Genomic DNA, 27,549 nt, shown 5'->3' on the forward strand with positions numbered 1-27,549 from the left:
CCGAGGGACCAAGTCTCCCCGCCCCCACGGGGGCGTGTACCCCTTCCAAAGAGGACTTAGTAGACGTCCGGTTGGGACCGGAAGTTGTGGTTACTACGGCGACGCCACGCTGCTGGTCCAGGTGAGAGAAATATCGGCTTCTGATCCGGGTGCCGCGGCTCCTCACATGTGCCAGGACTCCCCTCTATCTCTAGGATCTCCGAGCGGGGGATCTGAGGGGACCTGTCTCCTCAACCTCAGGCGTCCCTAGGACGCCCTGCGCCTCCCCGCAGATCCCAGGTACCCAGGGACCTCCACAGCGGAGTCCCGAATGGAGGTTTCCCTGAACTTTTTGCTTGGGGACTGAGGTGCCTAATCATTTCCCAGCTCTGTATCTCTGTTTTCCCTTGAGCAACACCAGTTCCAGATCTGGGGAAGAAAATGGTTAGAGCAGAGATAAGCCAATTCATGGGGTGTATTTTAGCATGAGAGCTAGGTAGAGTGAGAGAATTTTCTGTTAGGATTATTGAATGAACACTGAAAGAAGATTGCTCCTTGAGGGAATTCTGAAAAAGGGTTAATATGAAGGAAGTGGGGGCTAAAAGAGATTACAATAAAACTACACCACTGAACTTTCCTTTTTGAGGCTTGAAGACATGAAGCCCCACTCTTCCATAAACAATAATTTTATAGAATTCTCCAGTATTCTTGGACTTCCCTTGTGGTTCAACTGGTAAAGAATCTGCCTGCAATGCAGGAGACCTGGGTTCAATCCCTGGGTTGGGAAGATCCCTTGGAGAAGGGAACAGCTACCCACTCCAGTATTCTGGCCTGGAGAATTCCGTGGACTGTATAGTCCATGGGGTCACAAAGAGCTGGACACGACTGAGCGACTTACTACTCACTTATTGTCACAAAGTAAGGGCGTCAATTTTTTTAAACTTTATTCCCATGATCAGGTCTGCCCCTCACATTTGTAGGCCCTGGGTAAAAGTACAAATAGAGCCCCACAAACCATGTTTAAATATTTAAATTTTAAATCAAGGTAACAATTGTTGTATAAGACATGTTCTTTTCTCCTACCTTGACAACATACCATCATAATGATCTAGAAGACCAGTTTCACATTCAGGATTCTTGGACTCCTTGGAGTACCTGGAAACCCAGCTAGAATATGGCACTGTGGAGAAAGCTGATCTCTAGTTCTTTACCAGCTGTAACAGAGCAGGATGAGCACAGCCCTTCAGTTCAGCTCAGTTCAGTCGCACAGTCATGTCCAAAGCTTTGTGACACCATGGACTGCAGCACACCAGGCTTCCCTGTCCATCACCAACTCCTGGAGCTTGTTCAACCTCATGTCCATCAAGTCAGTGATCCCATCCAACCATCTCATTCTCTGTCATCCCTTTCTCCTCTGGCCTTCAATCTTTCCCAGCATCAGGGTCTTTTCCAATGAGTCAGTTCTTCACATCTGGTGGCCAAACTATTAGAGTTTCAGCTTCAGCATCAGTCCTTCCAATGAATATTCAGGACTGATCTCCTTCAGAATGGACTGGTTGGATCTCCTTGCAGTCCAAGGGACTCCAAGAGTCTTCTCCAACACCACAGTTCAAAAGCATCAATTCTTTGGTGCTCAGCTTTCTTTATGGTCCAGCTCTCACATCCATACATGACTACTGGAAAAACCATAGCTTTGACTAGACGGATTTTGTTGGCAAAATAATGTCCCTGCTTTTTAATATGCTGTCTAGGTTGGTCATAGCTTTTCTTCCAAGGACCTGCAGTCCTTAATTTCATGGCTACAGTCACCATCCTCAGTGATTTTGGAGCCTAAGAAAATAAAGTTTCTCACTGTTTCCATTGTTTCTCCAATCTATTTCCCATGAAGTGATGGGACCAGATGTCGTGAATGTTGAGTTTTAAGCCAGCTTTTTCATGCTCCTCTTTCACTTTCATCAAGAGGCTCTTTAATTCTTCACTTTCTGCCATAAGGGTGGTGTCATCTGCATATCTGAGGTTATTGATATTTCTCCCGCAATCTTGATTCCAACTTGTGCTTCATCCAGCCAGGCATTTCGCATGATGTACTCTGCATATAAGTTAAATAAGCAGGGTAACAATATACAGCCTTGAGGCACTTATTTCCCAATTGCTGTGCCTCATTTACTCTGTACCCTGTTATTAGGCAACAGGTCTTGCTCAGCCATTGGTCGGTGCCTCAGTGGGCCTTGCCCACAAGCAACCAACTGTCAATGAGCCACAATTAGTGTTCCTGCCCAGCTATTGGTCAGCACTGCAGTGGGCCCTGCCCACTGGTAACTGTCAAGAGGGACCATTGGAGAAGAGATTGAGTCAGGGGTTGGTGGTGTGGTGGTCATCAGGTGGAGAGTGAGGTAAGAGGCAGATTCAGGCTTTCTCTTGGAGGCCCTCCAGCTTACCACCTTGTGCTAGTGGGTGAGCTGGAAGGCCCAGGGAACAGATTGGGGACTGTGTCCTGAGGGCTCCAGAGCCCTCACTAAGGCCCTCCACTAGCACTGGCCCAAGGAGGAGCAGTGAACCTCTCCCCCTTCCCTGTCTCTGTGACCCTCTAGCAGTGGCCATCTGTCTGGCTCACAGTCTATGAGACCTGGCTTCCCCATTTGGGCGGCCTGAGGAGCCTGAGAGCTAGTTGCCTTGGATGCCTGGCTTCCTCGGGGATGACAGCTGGGCAGGATGTGAGAACCTGGCCCCGAAGCAACTGAACTGTACCACCCACTGTGCTAAGCTCTAGGCCTATGGCAATAGAGTTAATGAGGCATACAAGAAAAGAGGAAAGTACAGTGCAGTGATATGTCAGATGATAGAGATGAGCATAGAGTGCTGCTAAACACAGATTTGTATAGTTTGTTTTGCTATACCTACAATTCTGCCTTTTCCACAGTATCATAAATTGAATCATTCAGTATGTAGCCTTTATTTTTTTTTTTTAGGCCACTCTGTGAAGCATGTGGTACATCCAAAATCAAGGATCAAACCCATGCCCCTGCATTGGAAGTGCAGAGTGTTAATCTCTGGACCAAAAAAGTCCAGTATGTAGCTTTTCTATTTGATTTCTTTCACTTAGCATAATGCATTTGAGTTTCACCCATGTTGTCTATATCAGTAGTTTGTAAATTTTTAATCACTGAGTAGTATTCCATTGTATGGATGTGCTATAGTTTATTGTCTCTTTATCCACTGAAGTACATTTGCATTGTTTCCAGTTGGAGGCAGTTATAAATAGAGCTGCTATAAATATTTAAGTACAGATTTTCATATGAAACACTTTAATTTTTCTTGCATACAGATGTAGAGATGGCATTGCTAAATCCTGTTAGTGTGTTTTCAACTTTGTAAGAAACTGCCAAGCTGTTTTCCAAAGAGGCTCTACTATTCCGTGTTCCCACTGATGTGAATGGGATGTGAATGTGTAGGAGTTTGTCTGTTCACCTGTTGATAAACATTTAGGTTGCTTTCAGTTTGAGACTCCCGGAAGTGAAACTGTAATGAATGTTCATTTACAAGTCTGTGTATGGACATATGATTTCAGTTCCCTTATTTCACACCTAGGAGTAGAATGAATGGATATTGTGGTAGATGTAAATTTAACTTTTTAAGAAAATGCTAAACTGTTTTCTAAACTGTAGTGTTTTACTTTCCCAGCAACAACTAGAAGAGTTCCAGTTTTCCTCATCTTCAACAACATTTGTTATGTCTATCTTTCTAACTTCAGGCATTCTAATACATGGGTAGTACTGTCTCACTGTAATTATAATTTGCATTTCCCTAATGATTAACCATGAAGAACATCTTTAATATGCCTGTTTTCCATCTGTATATCTTCTTTTGTTAAGTGTTGATGCAAATCTTTTGCCCATTTGAAAAAAATGTATCATTTTCTTATTATTGAGTTTTAAGAATTTTCAAAATATTTTGAATACAAACATTTTGCCTACAAGTATTTTCTCCTAGTCTTTGGGCTACCTTTTATTTTCTTAAATGTCTTTTGAGGAGCATAAGTTTGTTTTTGAAAGGTATAAATTATCAGTTTGTTCTTATGGAGTGTGTGCTTTAATGTCATAGCTAAGAAATCTTTGTTTAACTGAAGATTGCATAGATTTTTCCCTATGTTTTCTTCTAGAAGTTTTATCATTTTACATTTAGGCCTATGGTCTACTTTGAATTCTTGCCTGGGAAATCCAATGGACAGAGGAACCTGGCAGGCTATAGTCCTTGGAGTTGCAAAAGAGTCGGACACGACTTAGTGACTAAACAACAACTACTTTGAATTAATTTTTGTATATAGTGCAAGGTATGGATCAGAGTTCTTTTTTCCCCATATGGATATTTAACCGATGCAACATTATTTATTGAAAGGATTGTACTTTCTTCACTGAATTATCTTTGTCAAAAACAAACTGTCCATATATGTGTGAATCTAATTCTGTCTTCTCTAGTTTCATTGATATATTTGTCTTTTTTTTTTTGTACCTCTCCATCTCCCTGACCTATTTTACATATCTCTCCATCCCCTACTGCTTCTGGCAGCCACCTCTTTGTTTTCTGTATCTATGACTATTTTGTTTTGTTTGTTCACTTGTATTTTTTTAAGTATTTTTAATTTAATTTGTTTGGCTGCACCGGGTCTTAGCTGCAGAGTGTGAACTCTTAGTTGTGGCATCTGGGCTCTAGTTCCCTGACCAGGGATCAAACCTAGGCCCCCTGCATTGGGAGCATGGAGTTTTAGCCCCTGAATCACCAGGGAAGTCCCTGTATTATTTTTTTAGATTCCATATATAAGTGAAATCATATGGTACTTGTCTTTCTTGTCTGACTTATTTCACTTAGCATAGTTCACTTTAGGTCTGGTGTTAGTCACTCAGTCGTGCCCAACTCTTTGCGACCCCATGGACTACAACCCACCAGGCTCCTCTGTCCATGGGATTTTCCAGGCAAGGATCCTAGAGTGGGTTGCCATTTCCTTCTCCAGGGTATTTTCCTGACCCAGGGATTGAACCCGAGTCTCCTGCACTGCAGGCAGATTCTTTACTGACTGAGCTACCGGAGAAGCCCCTAGGTCTATCCATGTTGTTGCAAATGCAAGGTTTTATTCTTTTTTACAGCTGAATAATATTCCATTATCTATATCACATCTTCTTTTTCCATTCATCTATCGATAGGATGCTTAGGTTGCTTCCATATTTTGGCTATTGTGAATTATGCTGCAATGAACCTAGGGATACACATATCTTTTCAAAATAGTTTTGTTTGTTTGTTTGTTTTCTTTGGAAAAATGCCCCAAAGTGGAATTGCTGGATCATATGTTAGTTCTTTGGGACTGGACCGAAAACTGACCTTTTCCAGTCCTGTGGCCACTGTTGAGTTTTCAAAATCTGCAGACATATTGAGTGCAGCACTTTAACAGCATCGTCTTTCAGGATTTTAAGTAGCTCAGCTAGAATTGCATCACCTCTACTAGCTTTGTTCCTAGTAATGCTTCCTAAGACCCACTTGACTTCCAGGATGTCTGGCTCTGCGTGAGTGACCTCACCATCCTGTTTATCCAGGTCATTAAGACCTTTTCTGTGTAGTTCTGCAGTCTGTGGTGTTGCAGAGTCAGACTCGACTTAGCAACCGAAAAACAACAACAGTGGTAATTCTACTTTTATTTTTTTGAGGAACTTCCATACTATTTTCTGTAATGACTTCACTAATTTATATTCCCACCAGCAGTGTATGAGGGTTCCCTTTTCTGCACATCCTCACCAACACTTGTTATTTGTTGTCTTTTTGTCTTTTTTTTTTAAGTGCCAATATCATACTGCCTTGATTACTGTGGCTTTTTAAGTCTTGAAGTAGGTAATGTTAATTTTCTAATTCTTTCTTTTTCTAAGTAATTTTGGCTATTCTAGGTACTTTGCATTTCCATATGAAATGTAACATCAACTTCTTAATTTCTAAAAAATAATGCCAACAGGGATTATCATAGGGATTATTTTAATTTTTTATAAATCAATTTGGAGAGAATTGACACCCTAAAAACATTGTCTTCCAGCCCATGAATAAGATCTGTCTCTCTCCATTTATTTAGGTCTTCTTTCAGTGATATTTTATGGGCTTCCCTGGCGGCTCAGACAGTTAAGAATCTGCCTGCAATGCAGGAGACCTGGGTTTGATCCCTGGGTCAGGAAAGTCCCCTAGAGAAGAGAATGGTTACCCACTCCAGTATTCTTACCTGCAGAACTCCATGAATAGAGGAGCTGGGCTGGCTACAGTCCATGGGGTCACAAAGAGTCAGACATGACTGAGCGACTAACACATACACACTCAGTGGTATTTTATAGCTGTCAGGGCACAGGTCTTGTACATCTTTTGTCAGATTTAACCCTAAGTATTTCATATTTTTATACTATTAACAATAGCATTTTTAATTTTAATTTTTGATTGTTTGTTGTCATTATATAGAAATAGAGTATATTTTTGTATATTGAACTTTTATTCTGCAACCTTGCTAACTTTATTAGCTCTTGTAAAATTTTTTTTAAAAGATTCCATCAGCTTTTCTCCATAGATAATCAGGTTTTCTCTATAGATAATCATATTGTCTCTGCAGAGCTCTTTACAATCTGAATGAAAGAGTCTCACTACCCCCAAAATTCCTTCATGCTCTTCTTTTTAAAATAACATCACCCCCCACCTATAACTCCTGACAACTACTGTTCTGATCCCCATTTTCGTTTTGATTTTCAAGAATGCCTTATAGATGGAGTCACTGCACATAGGTTTTTAGACTGGTTTCTTTCATTCAGCATATTGCCTTTGAGGTTCATCCATGTTTTTGTGTTTATCAGTAGTTTTTTGATTTTTATTACTGAGTAGTAATGCATTGGAGAAGGAAATGGCAACCCACTCCAGTGTTCTTGCCTGGAGAATCCCAGGGACGGGGGAACCTGGTGGGCTGCCGTCTATGGGGTCGCACAGAGTCGGACACGACTGAAGTGACTTAGCAGCAGCAGCAGCAGTATCCCGTAACAGAGAAGGCGATGGCACCCCACTCCAGTACTCTTGCTTGGAAAATCTCATGGGCGGAGGAGCCTGTAGGCTGCAGTCCATGGGGTTGTGAAGAGTCGGACACGACTGAGTGACTTCAGTTTCACTTTTCACTTTCATACATTGGAGAAGGAAATGGCAACCAGTGTTCTTGCCTGGAGAATCCCAGGGACGGGGGAGCCTGGTGGGCTGCCATCTATGGGTTCACACAGAGTTGGACACGACTGAAGCGACTTAGCAGCAGCAGCAGCAGTAGTATCCCATAATGTAGATATACCACAGTCATTTTTTAATTGGATCTTAGACATTGTGAATTTTACTCCATTGGATGCTGATTATTTTTGTAACTGAGCGAGGGCTCATGTGTCCATGACACAGAAAGCCAAATTTTGACAGCAAGTGTTTACAGCAAAGAAAAGCAGAGACAACTTTGCCAACAAAGGTCCGTCTAGTCAAGGCTATGGTTTTTCCGGTGGTCATGTATGGATGTGAGAGTTGGACTGTGAAGAAGGCTGAGCGCTGAAGAATTGATGCTTTTGAACTGTGGTGTTGGAGAAGACTCTTGAGAGTTCCTTGGACTGCAAGGAGATCCAACCAGTCCATTCTGAAGGAGATCAGCCCTGGGATTTCTTTGGAAGGAATGATGCTAAAGCTGAAACTCCAGTACTTTGGCCACCTCATGCGAAGAGTTGACTCATTGGAAAAGACTCTGATGCTGGGAGGGACTGGGGGCAGGAGGAGAAGGGGACAATAGAGGATGTGATGGCTGGATGGCATCACTGACTCAATGGACATGAGTCTGAATGAACTCCAGGAGTTGGTGATGGACAGGGAGGCCTGGTGTGCTGCGATTTATGGGGTCTCAAAGAGTCGGACACGACGGAGCGACTGAACTGAACTGAACTGAAGGGTTTATTGCAGGGCACAAAGCAAGGGAGTGGGAAATGAGTCTTGGATCCACTCCTTCTTGGTTTTTGGGTTAGGGATATTTCAAAGTGGAAAAGAAATTGGGATTATTGTTGTCTTGTGACATTTCTGTGACATGTCTTAGTCATAGTTTTGGGAGCTATGGATGACCCAGTTCGTGATTCTCTGGCCAGGTAGTCCGTGACTTGGGGATCTAAGAGCTTAATCTTGCCCTAGATAAACAACCTGAGTTTGTACGTTAATGATGATGTCTATAACAGCAATCTTAGTACATTTACGATGTTATCGGCAACTGCAATCTTAGTCATCTGATTCTGGTTGACTGGTGTTCAGGATTGAGGTCAGAGGGCAGAAGAAATGGAGTGAAGTCAAAGGAGAGAGGCAAGGGAGTAAAGTTTTAGATAGAGAGATTAATCACAAACTCAGTAAGGGAACTTAGTTTTATCTGGGCTTGGTTTCATATTTGTATTCCTATAAATATTTGTTCTATAAATATTTGTAGTCAAGTTACTTCATTAAGTTTGATCTTCTGACTTCCAAGTTTTGTTGGGCAATACCAGAACAGTATTTGAATAGGATTAATTTTTCCCACTACTTGGCTAGATTCTCCTGAGTACTCTACCTGATGTTTGTAAATAATGAGGTTTTCTGTTCTTGCTGGTGGAAACAGGCATTATTCCTAGCCCTGTGTGAGCTCAGTTTAGTGTTCCTACTGATGATTTCAGATGGTTCTTTCCTTTCAGACTCAGACCCAGATAGTCTCTTCTCACTTTGTACGGAAATATCACAGATGTACTCTCACACGAGAGAAAAGATGATGGTACCAGGGCCTTTATAAGGCTTCCAGGGCCCCAAGGCACTCCAACAGTGCAAGACCCTACTCCACTACCTATTAAACATCTTAAAATGTACCCCGTGTGCCACATTAAATGCCTTTTATTAACTGTAACATTTGAAAACCTTCTTATAAGTGTACAGTTTTGAGTTTTATAAAATACAGATTACTTGTTCTTTTCTTATAGACTTAGATATTATGTACACACAGTGGAGTTGATAAGCTGTCAGTGTTTTCATAAGTATTTATTTTGATTTTGTGGGATTTTCTTTTTTAGTCCATTTCTTTTCAGGTCTCAGATATTTCTGTAAGCCCTTGAGAAATCTCATAGGCTCTGGGCACTGTGCCTACAGAGCTGGATGGCAGCAGGGGGAATAGAGAGGAAGGAGTAAACTTGACAGCAAGGAATGGAAGTGTTTGCACTGTACCTGACTGGAGGTGAAAGGAAAACAAGCAGAGAATCATGGCCCCCTACCCAGCTGGCTTCAGCACAGCCATTTGCAGAGATGGAAGAGCCAGGAGAAGGCCTAAGTTGCAGAGAAAGGGTGTATTCAATTTGGGACAGAAAGCCACTCTCTTATCAGGAGGTGAAGAAAGGCAGCAAGAAGTCAAACTCCTTTCCTTTCATCATAGCACATGTCATCTTGGGGTGGCCTGAAAGATATGAATAGTCAAAACCTGTCTCTGCTGATATCCTTATTAAAATGAAGAGCATATATTAATGATGTGGTAATGAGGGAGGTGCCAGGCTCTAGAATAAATAGTGCCCATAACCTAATACTCTAAGGAGGATGATGTGCTGTCTTCTGATAACTTCCCCCTTTTATCTCTAAGTACCTTGGCTTACTTCTTTGACCAGCTTTTCAGAATTTCATAGACATTTCCAATGCTATCTTCTGTGATGGCAAGTCCCAAAGGAAGTCGAAGTCAGAAGATGAAGCTCCCCATCTTTACCCGAAAGGGGACACTGGAGGTGCCGTCCCCGACAGAGAAGGACTGGTCTAAGGACGATGAAGATGATTGGGTCTTCAAGGATCCAGATCAAGAGCAAGATTCCCTACCCCAGCCATATCGAATGATCAACAAGATGGTGAACTCACTGTTTGACCGTTCATGGGAAATGATTGAGGCGAGGGACACCTCAAAGAAAGCTGAGCTCCGCCGGACCCCGCCCACCATCTACCATCCACTTAGAGAAAGTAAGGTATGGAGCAGCTGCCAAGGTGGCCTTGTTTCTCAACTGAGTGGTGGTTTTAACATTTATTTTATTAATTATTTATTTATTTGGCTGTGTTGGGTCTCAGTTGCACCACGTGGGATCTTCATTTTGTCATGTGGGTTCTTTTGTTATAGCACAGGGGCTCAAGAGCACATGGGCTCACTAACTGGGGCATGTGGGCTCTCTCTCTGACCAGGGATCGAACCCGTGTCCCCTGAATTTCAAGGCAGAGTCTTAACCACTGAACCACCAGGGAAGTCTCCTCAACTGAGTGTTAAGGTAATAAATGAAAACACCTGCTCCTGGGAAGGAATTCCTGCCAGGAATCTTCATTTACCTGTAGGACAGGTGCATGTTGGAAAGATTACAGGCATGCTGATGCTGATTAAAACGGATCTAGTCATTGCCTGCGGAGAAGGCGATGGCACCCCACTCCAGTACTCTTGCCTGGAAGATCCCATGGATGGAGGAGCCTGGTGGGCTGCAGTCCATGGGGTCGCGAAGAGTCAGACACGACTGAGCGACTTCACTTTCACTTTTCACTTTCATGCATTGGAGAAGGAAATGGCAACCCACTCCAATGTTCTTGCCTGGAGAATCCCAGGGATGGGGGAGCCTGGTGGGCTGCCATCTATGGGGTCATACAGAGTTGGACACGACTGAAGTGACTTAGCAGCAGCAGCAGTCATTGCCTGGGTAAATGGGTGTTCTGGTTAACTGAAGATTATGCACATCTACCTTTTACATCCTATTGTTATTTGAAAATCTTTTGGAGTGTATCAATTGCTGTCTTGCTTGGTGGTTGAGAATCTGCCCAGGTGTCAGCTACAACTCTTTCCACAGTGTTCTAGAAGAACAAAGTACAGGGAATGGGGCCACTGGTCCACTTATCGCAGGGCTGTGGCCACGCTTGGTGTTGTGAACGAGCATTTCTTCTCAACTTCCTTGCTTTCTCTTGCCCCTTTCCCCTAAATGTAGAATACTATGACTTTCTTGATATCTGGGCAAGATATTTAGATGGGCACTGCATTTGGGTGGGATACCATAACTAGGAAGGACCTGCATCCCTTTTTGAAGAGTTAACTCAGGACTTCCCTAGTGGTCCAGTGGTTAAGGCTCCACACTCCCCTTGCAGGGGGCAGAAGTTCCATCCTGGCTGGAGAACTGAGAATCCTACAAGCTGCACACTGCTGCCAAAAAAAGAAAAGTTAGCTCATATTACTTTCAGATGGCAGTAACTGAAAACTGTTCCCTTTCTCTTTGTTTTGCTTTTTCCAGCTCAACACAATGCCAAACTGCATGGATGTTTCCCAAGACTATGTGTTTATTGGAGGAAGCAAAGGATTCTCTATCTATAATCTGCATAACGCTAAACAATTATATGTTTGGGAGAAACTTAAGGTTGATGTCATTTCCATCTGGGCCACAGATTTGGGGAGTGAAATACTTATTGCTCCTGTGGATGAAATGGGTACATGTTCCTCTCTTTCCTTTTTAGCCTAATTTACAGGTACCTGTAGACTGTTGTTCAGTTTAATCTTCTTTCCAGGCATGGGAGGGACCAGACATGGAGAGTTCTCCCTGGTCATGTAGTAGCAGCCAACATCTGCAGGACAGTGTGGTGTGCCAGGCACTGTTCTAACTTTTCACATAGGTTGGTCCATTTCACCCTCACAATAGCCTAGGAGATAGGTATAGTTTATTATTCTTGTTTTTCAGAAGAGGTAATGCAGAAAGCGGGCTTCCTGGGTGACTCAGTGGTAGAGAATCTGCCTGCCAATATAGGAGATGCGGGTTTGATCCCTGAGTTGGGAAGATCCCCTGGAGGAGGAAATGGCAACCCACTCCAGTATTCTTGCCTGGAGAATTCCATGGACAGAGGAGCCTGGCAGGCTACAGTCCATGGGTTTGCAAAGAGTCAGACATGACTTAGCCACTAAATAACAACAGAGAAAGTGGCACAGGCAGGATTTGAACCAGGCAGTGTAGCCCCAGAGTCCACACCCTTTCCAGCACTCAGCAGTCCTGCTGCTCACATACACGAGGCTTGCTTTCCCCACTCAGCCTGAGGATGAACCAGGCAGAGGAACCTTTGTGCAGAGAACTATGGACAGTGTCCTGGAGGATACTCTTTCTGTAGGAGAATGACCTGATGCCATTGATGTTTTAGGAAGAGCACCCAGATAGGAGTTTGAAAAACCCAAATGGAAAGGTAGGGAGACCAGGAAGAGCTAGTGCATCCATTGAAGAGAGAAATTATGAAGGTCTGAACTAAGGCAGGAGCGGTTTAAATGAAAAGTGCACTATGGTTCTGTAAGATGTTAACACTAGGGGAAGTGAGGTGAGGGGTATAAGGGAATGCTTTGTAGTATTTTTGCAGTTTTTCTATATGTCTAAAATTAGTTCAAAACAAAAAGCTTAAAAAATGAAAAGGAAAATATGGTGGAAAAACTTGGTGAGAGACGGAACATATGTGTGGAGTTGGGGAGTGGTGGGTGTGAAGAAAAATGACTCCTTTCTGCCTTTAGATAATGGGGTAGAAGATGATACCATTCCTTGAAAAGCAGTTATAGGAGAGTAAGGTTCCAGGGGACTGTGAGTTGAAAGCTTCCATTTGCACATGTACATGTTTGAGGCACCTGGAGTAGGAATGTTGATATTCAGGAGGAGTTTGGTCTGACGATAGGATTGCATTTATCACACTGCATTATATCCAGTTGGTTTCATGTCTCTGTGATTCTGAATGTGATAAACGGGAAGGCGGAGACTGCCTTGGTTGTCCTTCGAGCCTTTGCGGTCTTGGAGCAGATATCCATGAATATTTATTGGGTTGAGTTAGACTTTTACCCACAGCGGGCCAGGTGCCTCTTCAAAGTCTGTATTATGGCAATAGAGGTAGGTTATGAGTGTCTGGGAGGCACCTCAAGAAAGTGGTGTTTTTTTGAAGTTTGTGGGTGATGATCATATACTAGAACCCTTAGGTTAAACGGGAATTAGAATGACTGAATTACTTACTGAATTGACAAAATTAACTTCATGGGGAGCTTGCTGGGGTTTGAGAGATGAGGCACATAGAAGAGGAAGAAACTATCCTTTCCCTCAGAGAATCCATACACTCGCAAGTGGAATAATGAACACTCACAGGAAGTGAGGGCTTCTCTCGTAGCTCAGTCAGTAAAGAATCTGCCTGCAATGCAGGAGACCCGGGTTTGATTCCTGGGTCTGGAAGATCCCCTGGAGAAGGAAATGCAACTCACTCCAGTAGTCTTGCCTGGAAAATCCCATCGACAAAGGAGCCTGGTGGGCTACAGTCCATGGGGTCGCAAGAGCCAGACAGGACTTAGCAACTAAACCACCGCTGCCATAGGAAGTGATTGGGTGACAGTGTGAAACGCTGGGGTGATGTGCTAAAACAGGTGGGCAGAAATCAAGGAGTGGATCAGTGTAGCTGAAGTGCTTACAAACAGATTCTAAAATAAGAAGGTAGGGCCAGTGTAGCTAGAGATGACCTAAGAGCGAAAATAGCTTGAACATTTCAAGTGAGGGGTGGAAGAAGGCCAGGAAACCAAGATGATCACAGGCAGTGGAGGGGCTAGGGAGGAATCCTAATAATGCACGAGCTTATGATATTTCAGAAAGTCAAATATATAAAATTCCAATTTGTCTTCAGCTCACTTGTCTGTCTCTCAATCTTCCTTATTTTTCTGTTTCAGGTATTGTTCGACTGTTTTATTTTTATAAGGATGGTCTTTACCTCATCAAAGCCATCAATGAATTGGTAAGCTCCTGTTCTTTCATTGATAGCTGGGCCAAAAGCTGTAGCAAATCAAGTTTACTTTTAACATGGAGGCAATGACAGCTATCCTAGAGTAGAGAGAAGTAGAGACCTCCCTGGCCAGGGAGCTTCCTCCAGAATATCCAACTGAAAGCTCCCTCACCATCAGAGTACATACTGAATGCCTTGAATTTATTTACCCTCTTGTCAAGAGAAGAAAATTGCTAAGGAATTCCAGTCCAAATTGAGCACCAGATCAATGTATCTCTTAACGACTTTGTTGTTGTTGAGTTGCTATGTTGTGTCTGACTCTTTTGCAACCCCATGGACTATAACCCACCAGGCTCCTCTGTCCATGGAATTGTCCAGGCAAGAATACTGCAGTGGATAGCCATTTCCTTCTTCAGAGGATCTTCCCAACCCAGGCATCAAACCAATGTCTCCTGCATTGGCAGGTGGATTCTTTACCATTGAGCCACCAGGGAAGCCCTAATAACTACTAACAAGTCCCTAAATTTTCCAGGCTGCTTCACATCCTGTTCTCTTATCCATACTCTTCCCCTCCGCCTAGAAAGCTCTCCTTGTTTTCCTGCCTACTATGTGTGCCTCGTAAATTGCTCTCATTCCTCAAGACCAGCTCAGACATCCTCCTCTCTGAGCTACTTTCCCAAGAGAAGTTGACCTTTCCCTCCTGTGTCACAACCATATAGGACAGGATTTCTATCACAGTGTTTCTCCACCCTCCATACTTATTTGTTTATGACTGTTTCTTCTCCTGGAGGTAAGTTCCTCGAGAGCACAGGACATGGACCCATATATTTCTTATTCCTAGTACCTTGCCTGCATGCTGTAGGTTTCTGAAAGTGTTTTTTAAATTAACAAACCTAAAAAGGAGGAGGTATTGCTAAGATTATATTTTTAATTGCAGTTTATTTTATAAAAAATATTACTGATGAGCCCAAAGCAATTCAGTTTGTGTGGGGGATGCTGGAATGATGCTGGAATGCTGGATAAACATATTGGGGGAAGGAATGAAGCTCAACCCTACATCACATCATATATAAAAATTAGAGATGAATTATAGACTTAACTTTAAAGGGCAAAGACATTATCCTTTTTAAAAAAAATACAGGAAATGGTTTTTGCAACCTTGGGGCAAGCAAAGATTTCTTAGGACACAAAAGGCACTAATTGTAAGAGAAAAAAACTGAAATGGGACTTCATCAAAGAAACTTCTCATGCCTCATGTGAGTGAATGAAAGTCTCTCAGTTGCATCCGACTCTTTGTGACCCCATGGACTACACAGTCCATGGAATTCTCCAGGCCAGAATACTAGAGTGGGTAGCTGTTCCCTTATCCAGGGGATCTTCCCAACCCAGGAATCAAACCCAGGTCTCCCGAATTGTGGGCAGATTCTTTACCAGCTGAGCTACCAGGGAAGCCCAAGAATACTGGAGTGGGTAGCCTATCCTTTCTCCATTTGATCTTCCCAACCCAGGAATTGAACTGGGGTCTCTTGCATTGCAGGCAGATTTTTTACCAACCGAGCTATTAGGAATCTCTCAGGCCTCATGTGATATGCAAAAATTAACTCAAAATGGATCATTTGAGCTATATGAAAACTCAAAAACTATAAAACCTCTAGAAGAAAACAGGAGCAAGTCTTTGTGATCTTTGTTAGGCAAAGTTTTTTTTTTTAATTTTATTTTTAAACTTTACATAATTGTATTAGTTTTTCCAAATATCAAAATGAATCCGCCACAGGTATACATGTGTTCCCCATCCTGAACCCTCCTCCCTCCTCCCTCCCCATACCATCCCTCTGGGTCGTCCCAGTGCACTAGCCCCAAGCGTCCAGTATCGTGCATCGAACCTGGACTGGCAACTCGTTTCTTACATGATATTTTACATGTTTCAATGTCATTCTCCCAAATCTTCCCACCCTCTCCCTCTGCAACAGAGTCCATAAGACTGTTCTATACATCAGTGTCTCTTTTGCTGTCTCGTACACAGGGTTATTGTTACCATCTTTCTAAATTCCATATATATGCGTTAGTATACTGTATTTATGTTTTTAAACTACAATACCGAAATTGTATTTCATACAAGAAAAAAAAACTGATAAGTCAGACTTCATCAAAACTAAAACCTTCTGTTCTACAAAAGACACTGTTAAAAGAATACAAAGGCAAGTTATAGACTAGGAGCAAATAATTGCAAATCACATATCTGATAAAAGACTTGTATCTAGAAGATATAAAGAACTCTCAAACTCAAAAATAAGAAAAACAACACAGGTTTTTAAAATGAGCAAATATCTTGATTAAAAAAAAAAAAAAGACAGTTCACCAAAGAATATATAGAAGATAAATAAGATGTTCACTACCATTAGTCATTAGAGAAAATACAAATTAAAATCATGATCTGTCCCTGCATGTGTACTAGAATGCCTAAAATTGAAAAGACAGACCATACCAAGTGTTAGCAGACTATGAAACAGCCGGGACTCTCATACACTGCTGGCGGTGAGGACTAGTACCACAACCACTTTGGCAATTATTTTTAAAAAAGACGTTAAACGTACACCCGCCATATGATGCGGCCATTCCACTCCCAGATATTTGCCTGGGAGAAATGAAAGTATATTTCCATATGAAGATTTGTACATGGACATTCCTAGCAGCTTTCTTGGTCTTAGCCAGAAACCAGAAACCACTCCGCACCCATCAACAGGTAAATGGCTAAATCGATCTTGGCACATACTGCTCAGCAGTAAAAAGGGATACATATAACAACATGGCTACATCTCAGAATAATTAGGCTGAGTGAAAGAAGTCTGACAAAAAAGAATACATATATACTGTATGATTCCATTTCTATAAAATTCAAGAAGATACAAAACTAATCTAGGGACAGAGAATGCCAGTTTTTGCCTGGGTAGGTTGGGAGAGGGGTGGAAGGAAGGCTTACAAAGGGGCGGGAAGAATGGATATGTTCCTTCTCTTGATTGTGGTGCTGGTTTCAAGGGATCTATATATGTCTAAACTAATCAAACTGTACAGTTTAAATATGCACAGTTTATTATGTTATTATCATATCCCTAATAAAACGAATTTAAAACTTATGCTCATCAAAAGATGCTGTTGGGGACTTCCTTGGTAGTACAGTAGATTGGAATCTGCCTGCCAGGGGACACAGGTTAGCTCCTTCGTCCAGGAAGATCCCATATGCCGCGGAGCAGCTAAGCCCGTGCACCACAACCACTGAGCTGGAGCTCGGGAGCCCACGAGCAACTACCGCAATGACTGAGGCACTAGAGCCCATGTTCCGCAACAAAGGAAGCCACCACAATGAGAAGCCCACGCTCTGCGACAGGGTAACCCCCGCTTGCCCAGCTGGATAAAGCCCGTGCATAGCAATGCAGACCCAGCACAGTCAAAATAGATAATTAAAAGATGTTATAAGAGTTTAATCGGAGAAGGCAATGGCACCCCACTCCAGTACTCTTGCCTGGAGAATCCCATGGACGGAGGAGCCTGGTAGGCTACAGTCCATGGGGTCGCTAAGAGTTGGACACGACTGAGCGACTTCATTTTCACTTTTCACTTTCATGCATTGGAGAAGGAAATGGCAACCCACTCCACTGTTCTTGCCTGGAGAATCCCAGGGATGGGGGAGCCTGGTAGGCTACTGTCTATGGGGTCGCACAGAGTCGGACACTACTGAAGCCACTTAGCATAGCATAGCATAAGAGTTTAATCAGTATTAGGGGCAGAGTGGACCCCAGAGAGCTCCGAGAAACCCCACTGCCCCCCTGACTGGTGACCCTTTAATATAAAATGTCCAAACTCATCATTTAAATATGTCCAAGCTCATCAAGTTGTACCTTTAATATCTGTGCCTTTGTGAAGTTGCTGAGTCATGTCCGACTCTTTGTGATCCCATGGACTGTAGCCTACCAGGCTCCTCCATCCATGGAATTTTCCAGACAAGAGTACTGGAGTGGGTTGCCATTTCCTTCTCCAGGGGATATTCCTGACCTAGGGATCGAACCCAGGTCTCTCACATTGCAGGCAGACACTTTACCATCTGAACCACCAGGGAAAACTGTTTTTAAATTTATGTAAAAAGAAATCTCTTTAAAAAAAGATACAAGGAATACTCATCAACTCATTTCAGAACTGTGACCAGCAGAACTGTGATATCTAAACTTGACAGGGACATTATACACAAAATAATGTTAGTGAATTACAACACACCAATAGCGTTTAGGAGACAGGGATTGTCTCCTAAACATTGTACAGGAGACAGGGATCAAGACCATCCCCATGGAAAAGAAATGCAAAAAAGCAAAATGGCTGTCTGGGGAAGCCTTACAAATAGCTGTGAAAAGAAGAGAAGCAAAAAGCAAAGGAGAAAAGGAAAGATATAAGCGTCTGAATGCAGAGTTCCAAAGAATAGCAAGGAGAGATAAGAAAGCCTTCCTCAGCGATCAATGCAAAGAAATAGAGGAAAACAACAGAAAGGGAAAGACTAGAGATCTCTCCAAGAAAATTAGAGATACCAAGGGAACATTTCATGCAAAGATGGGCTCAATAAAGGACAGAAATGGTATGGACTTAACAGAAGCAGAAGATATTAAGAAGAGGTGGCAAGAATACACAGAAGAACTGTACAAAAAAGATCTTCACAACCCAGATAATCACGATGCTGTGATCACTCACCTAGAGCCAGACATCTTGGAATGTGAAGTCAAGTGGGCCTTAGAAAGCATCACTATGAACAAAGCTAGTGGAGGTGATGGAATTCCAGTTGAGCTATTTCAAATCCTGAAAGACGATGCTGTGAAAGTGCTGCACTCAATATGCCAGCAAATTTGGAAAACTCAGCAGTGGCCACAGGACTGGAAAAGGTCAGTTTTCATTGCAATCCCAAAGAAAGGCAATGCCAAAGAATGCTCAAACTACTGCACAATTGCACTCATCTCACACGCTAGCAAAGTAATGCTCAAAATTCTCCAGGCCAGGCTTCAGCAATATGTGAACCGTGAACTTCCTGATGTTCCAGCTGGATTTAGAAAAGGCAGAGGAACCAGAGATCAAATGGCCAACATCCGCTGGATCGTGGAAAAAGCAAGAGAGTTCCAGAGAAACATCTATTTCTGCTTTATTGACTATGCCAAAGCCTTTGACTGTGTGGATCACAATAGACTGTGGAAAATTCTGAAAGAGATGGGAATACCAGACCACCTGACCTGCCTCTTGAGAAACCTATATGCAGGTCAGGAAGCAACAGTTAGAGCTGGACATGGAACAACAGACTGGTTCCAAATAGGAAAAGGAGTACGTCAAGGCTGTATATTGTCACCCTGCTTATTTAACTTACATGTGGAGTACATCATGAGAAACGTTGGGCTGGAAGAAGCACAAACTGGAATCAAGATTGCTGGGAGAAATATCAATAACCTCAGATATGCAGATGACACCACCCTTATGGCAGAAAGTGAAGAGCAACTAAAAAGCCTCTTGATGAAAGTGAAAGAGGATAGTGAAAACGTTGGCTTAAAGCTCAACATTCAGAAAACTAAGATCATGGCATCTGGTCCCATCCCTTCATGGGAAATAGATGGGGAAACAGTGGAAACAGTGTCAGACTTTATGTTTTGGGGCTCCAAAATCATTGCAGATGGTGATTGCAGCCATGAAATTAAAAGACGCTTACTCCTTGGAAGGAAAGTTATGACCAACCTAGATAGCATATTCAAAGGCAGAGACATTACTTTGCCCACAAAGGTCCGTCTAGTCAAGGCCATGGTTTTTCCAGTGGTCATGTATGGATGTGAGAGTTGGACTGTGAAGAAGGCTGAGCGCCGAAGAGTTGATGCTTTTGAACTGTGGTGTTGGAGAAGACTCTTGAGAGTCCCTTGGACTGCAAGGAGATCCAACCAGTCCATTCTGAAGGAGATCAGTCCTGGGGTTTCTCTGGAAGGAATGATGCTAAAGCTGAAACTCCAGTACTTTGGCCACCTCATGCGAAGAGTTGACTCATTGGAAAAGACTCTGATGCTGGGAGGGACTGGGGGCAGGAGGAGAAGGGGACGACAGAGGATGAGATGGCTGGAAGGCATCACTGACTCGATGGACATGAGTTTGAGTGAACTCCAGGAGTTGGTGATGGACAGGGAGGCCTGGTGTGCTGCGATTCGTGGGGTCGCAAAGAGTCAGACAGGACTGAGCGACTGAACTGAGGCTAAGTGAAAAAAGACAAATATTGTATGATATCACTTTTATGTGGAATCTAAAAAATATAGCAAACTAGCTAATATGACAAAAAAGAAAAAACCAAGAAACAGACAGATATAGAGAAGAAACTAGTACTTACAAGGGGTATGGAGAAGTAGAGAGGAGTAATATAGGATTACGGAATTAAGAGATACAAACTATTATGTGTAAAATGAGCTACAAGGATATTTTGAACAATATGGGGAATATAGCCAATATTTTATAATAACTATAAATGGAATGTACACTTTAAAAATTGTGAATCACTATACTGTACATCGGGCTTCCCTAGTAGTTCAGATGGTAAAGCATCTGTCTGCAACACAGGAGACCTGGGTTCGATCCCTGGGTTGGGAAGATCCCCTGGAGAAGGAAATGGCAGCCCACTCCAGTATTCTTGCCTGGAAAATCCCATGGGTTGCAGAGCCTGGTAGGCTACTGTCCATGGGGTCGCAAAGAGTCGGACACGAGTGAGTGACTTCCCTTTCACTTTTCACTTTCATGCATTGGAGAAGGAAATGGCAACCCACTCCAGTATTCTTACCTGGAGAATCCCGGGGACGGGGGAGCTTGGTGGGCTTCCGTCTATGGGGTCACACAGAGTCGGACACGACTAAGCGACTTCAGTTTCAGATTTCACTTTCATATTGTACATCAAATATACTTCCATTTTTAAACAAGAAAGTGAAAGAAAAACTAAATGTTTAAAACTCCCTCTCCTTAAATAACTTAGGGGGCTTACTAGCCTAATTCTTCTAGGCACCTAATTTTGCTAGTCTTAGAGCTCCTGAAAGGTACAGCACATCTGTATACATTGAGTCTTTTTCACCTTGCTGAAAATTCAAGCAGGTTTCATACTAGGGTTCCATTCAGTCTCCACTCGATATGGACTGAATATTTTTGTGCCTCTAAAATTCATGTTGAAATTCTGATCCCCAGTGTGGGAGGCGATTAGGTCATGAGGGCAGAGTTCTCATGAGTGGAATTACCGCCCAAGAGAGCTCCCTCAACCCTTCCACCACATGACACAGAGGTGGCAGGCAGTCCATGAGCCAGGAAGCTAGGTCTTAGCAGACACTGAATCTGCCAGAAATCCTTGGAAACCTTGGATCGTGAGAAATAGATGTTGTTTATGAGCCAAATCAGACTATGGCAGTACTATAGCCTAGACAGAGCCTTTTTTTCAAGCAACTGACCAGAGTTTTCATTGTCATGTAGAACTCTTTTCAACACATTTTGAAAAGAGCTAATCATAGGTCTGAGGGTTTGCAACCTGAGCAGGAGATCAGATAGTATGAAATCACTGCAAATGATCAGGAGTATTTATGAAACCAGGAAATAAGTCCAAAATTCTTTAGATGGAAAATTGAGTTCTACTGCTTTACATGCAATCTTGTCCAATTCCTATACAAAAATGGAAAGTCTGAAGCAATTTGAGGCATCTTTTTATGCCTCAATCTTTAGAAGGATTTTTTTTTCCTGATGTGAACTACGAAAGGCCCTGAAATACACTCTCCTCTATCATCAGGCTGAACTTATTCTATCAGCTTCTCTCTTCTTTTTAGGAGGATGCCAGCAAGCAAACCACCTGTATAAAGATGGAAATTTCTAAAGGAGGGAACTTTGCAGCCTTGCTCCTACAAGGTAAGACTGACCAAAGGCTCTTTAGAGTTCCAGTATCTTCCAGATAATCACTTTCCCCAAAAAACATTTTACTTTTAAAAATAATTTTATTTATTTATTTTTGGGTGTGCTGGGGTTTTGCTACTGCATGTGCTTTTCCATAGTTTTGAAGAGCAGGGCCTACCCTCTAGTTGCAGTGCGTGGTCTTCTTACTGTGGTGGGTTCTCTTGTTGCTGAGCACGGACTCTAGGATGTGCTGGCCTCGGCAGTTGCAGGATGTGGGCTCGGTAGCTGCAGCTCCCAGGCTCTGGAGTGCAGGCTCAGTGGTGTGGTGCTCCTTACCACAGGGGCTTAGTTGCTCCTTACCACGTGGGATCTTCCCAGACCAGGGATCAAACTCGTGTCCCTTGCATTGGCAGGCAGATTCTTTATCACTGAGCCAAGGGAAGCCCTCCAACCCTTTTATTTAGAAATAATTTACAGAAGAGTTGCAAAGATATGACTGAGTTCCCTTATATCCTTCACCCAGTGTCCCTAATACCAACATTTAATATAACCATGGTACATTTGTCAAAATTAAGCAAATAATGTTGGTATAATACAATAAACTACAGATTTTTTTTTTCAGATTTTGCCAGTTTTTCCTAGATACTTTTTTTTTTTGGCTCCAAGGTACAATCCAGGATATCATATTGCATTCGGTCATCATCTTTTCACACTGTACCTATATGTGTGATGTCTTGGTCTTACCTTGTCTTTCATGACCTCGACATGTTTGAGGAGTACCAGTCAGGTATTTTGTGCAATGGCCCTGATTTTCAGTTTGAATTTTTCCTCATGATTCAAACTGGGGTTAAGGATTTGGAGGAAGATCTCACAGAGGTGAAATGCTCTTTTCATTGAATTATATTGGGGGGTATGTGATAGCACCACTGCTGATGTTAACCCTGATCACTTAAAGTGATCTGCCAGCTTTCTCCACGGTTGAGCGACTGTTTTCCCCCTTCCATGCTCTAGGTCCAGACCACACTGGAAGGGGAGAGAATGTAAACACCATTTTCTGGATGTAGGATGATCAGAGAATTTTGAGACCTATGTTGAAACCTCCACAGTGACTGATAAACATTTAGGGGGAGATACTTGGAGATTATGCAAATATCCTGTTTGTCATTAAAGTTTTGCCCACCAGTTTTAGCATTCAACATTGGATCTTGCTTGTTGCAATTATTCCTGTGGTAATAGAATATATTTTATCCAAATGATTATTAGCTTGACTTTTAACTTTTAAATAATTAGACATTTGGCGTCTCGGCCTCTATTTAGATTCTTGCCCCAGGTCCCTCAGATGTTAGGTGCTGGAGAAAGATACCTATTTTGTAATGCTTTATGCACCAAAGGAAACTTTTATACTATCTGTAGTAGTTTGTTAGGGCTGTTATAGCAAAGTACCACAAACTAGCTGGCTTAAAATTACAGACATGTACTCCCCAACAGCTCTGGAGTCCAAAAGTCTGAAAACAAGATGTCTATATGATTACTTTTTTAAGGAAACATTTAGCCAGAATCCCATTCTAGGAAAGTAACTTTTCCTGGGTTGGCAGGTATTCAGTACAGAAGCTGAGCATGTTTCTTTGACAAGATAAAGTGCTCACAGCCACCCCATGGGTTGTCATCTCCTCAAATATTGGTCAGAAGAATTCTCCTGAGGCATCTCTCAGAGTTCGATTCTAGCCCGTTGTCAGCCATACCCCTCTCGGTTACTGCTTCTGTATATGCCACTTTCCTCCCCAGGTGGGAACAGCTGTAACACAAAACGTCAGTGGAATTTATCATTTGGAACCTAGAAAGCGTGGGGACCAGGCAGCGTGGACAGTCAGGTTAAAACTGTTACATTGGTGCTGTGAGGGTGAGAAGCCCATCTCCAGTTAGAGGCAGCGGCCTGGGGAGAGGAGTTCAGGGCTCTCTGTGAGTGAGGACTGGCAACAACCGCTACAGAACCACATCTCCTTCCGTTTGTCAAAGTTGCCTCTGTGCCAGTGGTTCTGAGATGGGCCGTTTCTCTGAGGAAACTCATTGCCTGTTTGCGGTTGCTCAACGGTTCCTCGGTTTCCCAATGCAGGAGCTGGGGACATTTGGCTGGATGTGTATAAGCTGCCCAAGGAGTCTTGGATCAAGGAAGTGCAGTACCCCCAACTTGCCGTAAATACAAAGAAGAAAATCAGACAGCAGCTGCAATTGGTAGGTAACACCTGTCTTCAACTGATATGTTCCTCCCTGCCCACATCTAGCGCACCTCCTTCTTGCAATTTCAAGATGAAGGAGCCTGTCTGGAGGCTGTAAGACAGGACAAGAGGTACCCTGGCCTGTGTCTCTTAAGTCAGTTTGCTTTGGTTAAAATAAGATGGTTAAAAAGCCGAGGGGTCTTAAACGGTGGTATCTCTCTCCTCTGGGAGTTGCCTCTCTACCAAGACCACTCCCAGGCATTTCTCTGGGAGAGTGTTTTTTTTTTTTTGACTCTGACTAATAGATATATTTTTTTCCCCTCCTGGGCTGAAATAATCCTTCCATGTCTCTCCACTACACTCTCCACTACACTCTCCAGATTATGGTATAAAGGAGTTGTTCTAAATATATGGGAATATATGTATTCTTCATATTATTCTTAGAAGGTAGGTAGAAATCTATTTCAGTTTAATTATATGTGATCCCTGGGACTCATGCCATCTCTTCAAAATACAATATTTAAACAAAAAAGATTTTAAGACAATTTTCTCATCTATCTGATGTGCAGTTATTATATATATTGGCTGTATTGTGTGTGGCATGTAGGACCTGAGCTCCCCGACCAGGGATTGAATCCATGCCCTCCCCAGTGGAAGTGCACAGTCCTAACCACTGGACCACCAGGGAATTCCCAAAGTGTACTTATTATTTTTTTTAATCAATGACAACAAATATCAGTTGAGGATGCCTTTAAAACATATTGTGCTATGTGCTATAAAGTGTTAGTGAAATTAATCTACGAGACCAAGATTGAGACTCACATTCAATGCCAAGTACATTGAGTGGCTTTGAATAAATGCCCTTTTTCTCCAGTGAATGTCTTTGTAGCAAGGTGTGATTTTTTGTATCTCTGGGAGAGTTACTGGCCCAGAGACATTCCTCCTCTAAACTCTTACAGAATCTATTCTTTGTACCTCTCTTTGACACTTCTCATATACTATCCTATTGTGCAATGGCACCCCACTCCAGTACTCTTGCCTGGAAAATCCCATGGATGGAGGAGCCTGGTAGGCTGCAGTCCATGGGGTCGCTAAGAGTCGGACACGACTGAGCGACTTCACTTTCACTTTCACTTTCATGCATTGGAGAAGGAAATGGCAACCCACTCCAGTGTTTTTGCCTGGAGAATCCCAGGGACAGAGGAGCCTAGTGGGCTGCCGTCTATGGGGTCGCACAGGGTCGGACACGACTGAATCGACTTAGCAGCAGCAGTAGCGGTTCTTTTCTCCTAACTAGATGGTAAATTTCTAGGTTGTTGTACCTTCTGCTTCTTTTTGTCACCATCCCCATGGCATCCTACTCAGTGCCCAACAGATACATTTTTTGAGGGATTAATTTATTATCCAAGTGGGAAAAGCACCTTGGAATGGGGGTGATTTGTCACCATAATTCACTGTTTCTATACACTGAGAAGCAATCAACTTATGCCAGTTACAGGGGTAGCTCTTGTACTATGAATTATATTTAGAGTTACTTATAAATAATAATTGTCAACATCACTGATAAATTTTGTCAATCAGAAATATTCACTTTAACTTAGATTTTTGTAATAGTCTCCTAGCTGACCCCCTCCCTTTCACTCATATTCTCTCTTAACGTCATTGATGATTTCTTGTTTCCCCAAATAGGTTTTAAGATCCTAGAGAATGGGTATCATGTATTAAAATCCTACAGGCCAGAGGACTGCACAAATACTGGCCCTCCATGTCTATGGGGATGAGTTCACATCTCACAAGAGTGATTGAGGGGAAGAAGGAGCAATGCGAAAAATTAAAGGAAGAAGGGGAGCATATACCAAACCCATCATGAATTAATTTCTCATTTTTCTCCCCAGAACACTCCTGATTCTGTGACTGCAGATAGTTTAGATACGGTAAGAAACTTTAAAGAATATCTCCAAAGAGATTTAACTTGAATGTTAGAAATTTTTATTTTGATTTTAAAGGTACCTTAAATGTCAAATATATTAATAAAATATTCTTACCAGGGCACTGTTTTCAGATTCTCTGTGATTTGATCTTGTGCCTCATTCTTGAGGAGAACTGACCCAAGTCATTTGTTCAGGGGTGGGTTTCCCTGAGACAGGGGCCCTGCCAGTGTTTTCACATGGCCACAGACTTTTGTAAAATTGGAAAAAGTAACATGTTTTAACCATAATCACTTAAGACCACCACCATCTCTTCTCACTCAAACTTCCCCTCTGTCACAATAGCCCCCGAACTGAGTTGTATTAGGTGGTCATTGGCACTCTGTATTCTCTTTCTTACAGAGACCCCTAAACCATATATACTTCAGGCCCCATAGAATCCAGCTTGCCTCTGCCAATGTAAGCAGCCCAATCCACCAAACTCACGTTTGGGGTTTTTTGTTCTACTTTGGTGTTGGAGGTCACGTTTGTATTGGGATACGGCAGAGCACAGACTGGGTTCCCTGGAGCTTCCTGACTCTGCCTCTGAGGCAAAGAGCACACCATGCTTTCCAGAGGCTTAGCTCTTGGGATTCAAGCCTATCAGAAGAGAAATGGTGAACTTCCAAATGGAAGTCTCTCTCCAGAGGCCTTTCCTTTATCCCTTTTAAAATTACGTTTTGTCTCAAATTATACAAATGCTATGTGAACACATCACTTTGGGAAGAACCAAGTAATGCAGACTCAGCAGCCCTCTCCAGAGATCATCACCATTATTAGCTTGGTGTGTGTTTTCTATAGGCCTTTAGTATACAGTTTGATTCAGATATCAGTTTATTTTGAAAAATATACTTTCATTTTATGGGAATTTTCTTCTATATAAGTGGCATCATACTATACAGATTTTCTTATGATCTTGCATTTTTATACTAATCAACTTATTGGCAAAGTTTTGCAATGTCAGACAAACCTACCTTGTTCTTTTCCTCTGTTCTATTCCTACTAAAGATGTACCGTAGTTTATTTGGTTGTTCATCCATTGGTGTTATTGAAGGTTTTCCTAATTTGTGGCTTTTATATAACGCAGTGAAAATCTTTCTAAACTCTTCTTTGTGTACCTGAGTGCTCCTGAAGGATGTGTGCAATTTTAGTTTTAATATAGATCCTATTAAATTGTCCTCCAAAAATGACATGACAATTTACATTCAATCAATTTCTCCACAGCCTGGTTAACCTTGATATTATTAATTTTTGTGCAAATTGATGAAACAAAATATTGTCTCATGTTAATTTTCATTAATCTCCTCATATTTTTACTGGCTATTGAGGTTTTGTCTTCTGTGAATTGCCTGTGAATTTTTTGCCAATTACATATTTTCTTCCAATCTGTTGTTTCCCTTTTTTACTTTATGTGCTTTTCTGTTGTAAAGACATTTTAGATTCTGTTATAGTCAGAATTTTTAACCTTTTCTTTACAGCCATTGCACTTAAGAAGGTTTTCTCTATCTCAAGATTATAAATAAATTCTCCTGTGCTTTCTTCTAATACTTCGTAGTGTATTTGTTTTTTGTTTTTTTGTGTGTTTTTTTGCACATTTCACTCTTTTATACATGTGGTAGTTTTTTCTGTGAATGGAACAAGGAAGAGATCCA

General features: G+C 42.2%; 1 protein-coding gene across 5 annotated transcripts in view; it reads left to right on the plus strand.

Moving 5' to 3' along the window:
- The first annotated feature begins 35 nt into the window (after positions 1-35).
- The window catches only part of WDR93 (WD repeat domain 93), a 52,328-nt gene continuing 24,814 nt past the window's right edge, over positions 36-27,549 (plus strand). For 4 of the 5 annotated variants that reach the window (XM_061394428.1, XM_061394431.1, XM_061394429.1 and 1 more), the window contains exons 1-7: positions 36-121; positions 9,669-10,013; positions 11,307-11,499; positions 13,742-13,806; positions 21,651-21,729; positions 23,828-23,946; positions 25,826-25,864. In XM_061394428.1, coding sequence (XP_061250412.1) covers positions 9,696-10,013; positions 11,307-11,499; positions 13,742-13,806; positions 21,651-21,729; positions 23,828-23,946; positions 25,826-25,864 — 813 coding nt within the window. In that variant the 5' untranslated portion in view covers positions 36-121; positions 9,669-9,695. Of the gene's footprint in view, positions 122-9,668; positions 10,014-10,224; positions 10,308-11,306; positions 11,500-13,741; positions 13,807-21,650; positions 21,730-23,827; positions 23,947-25,825; positions 25,865-27,549 lie in introns of those variants that run through there. The other variant, XM_061394432.1, reaches the window with a different exon arrangement.

The sequence above is a fragment of the Bos javanicus genome, chromosome 21 (assembly GCF_032452875.1).
Source record: "Bos javanicus breed banteng chromosome 21, ARS-OSU_banteng_1.0, whole genome shotgun sequence".
NCBI lineage: Eukaryota > Metazoa > Chordata > Mammalia > Artiodactyla > Bovidae > Bos > Bos javanicus.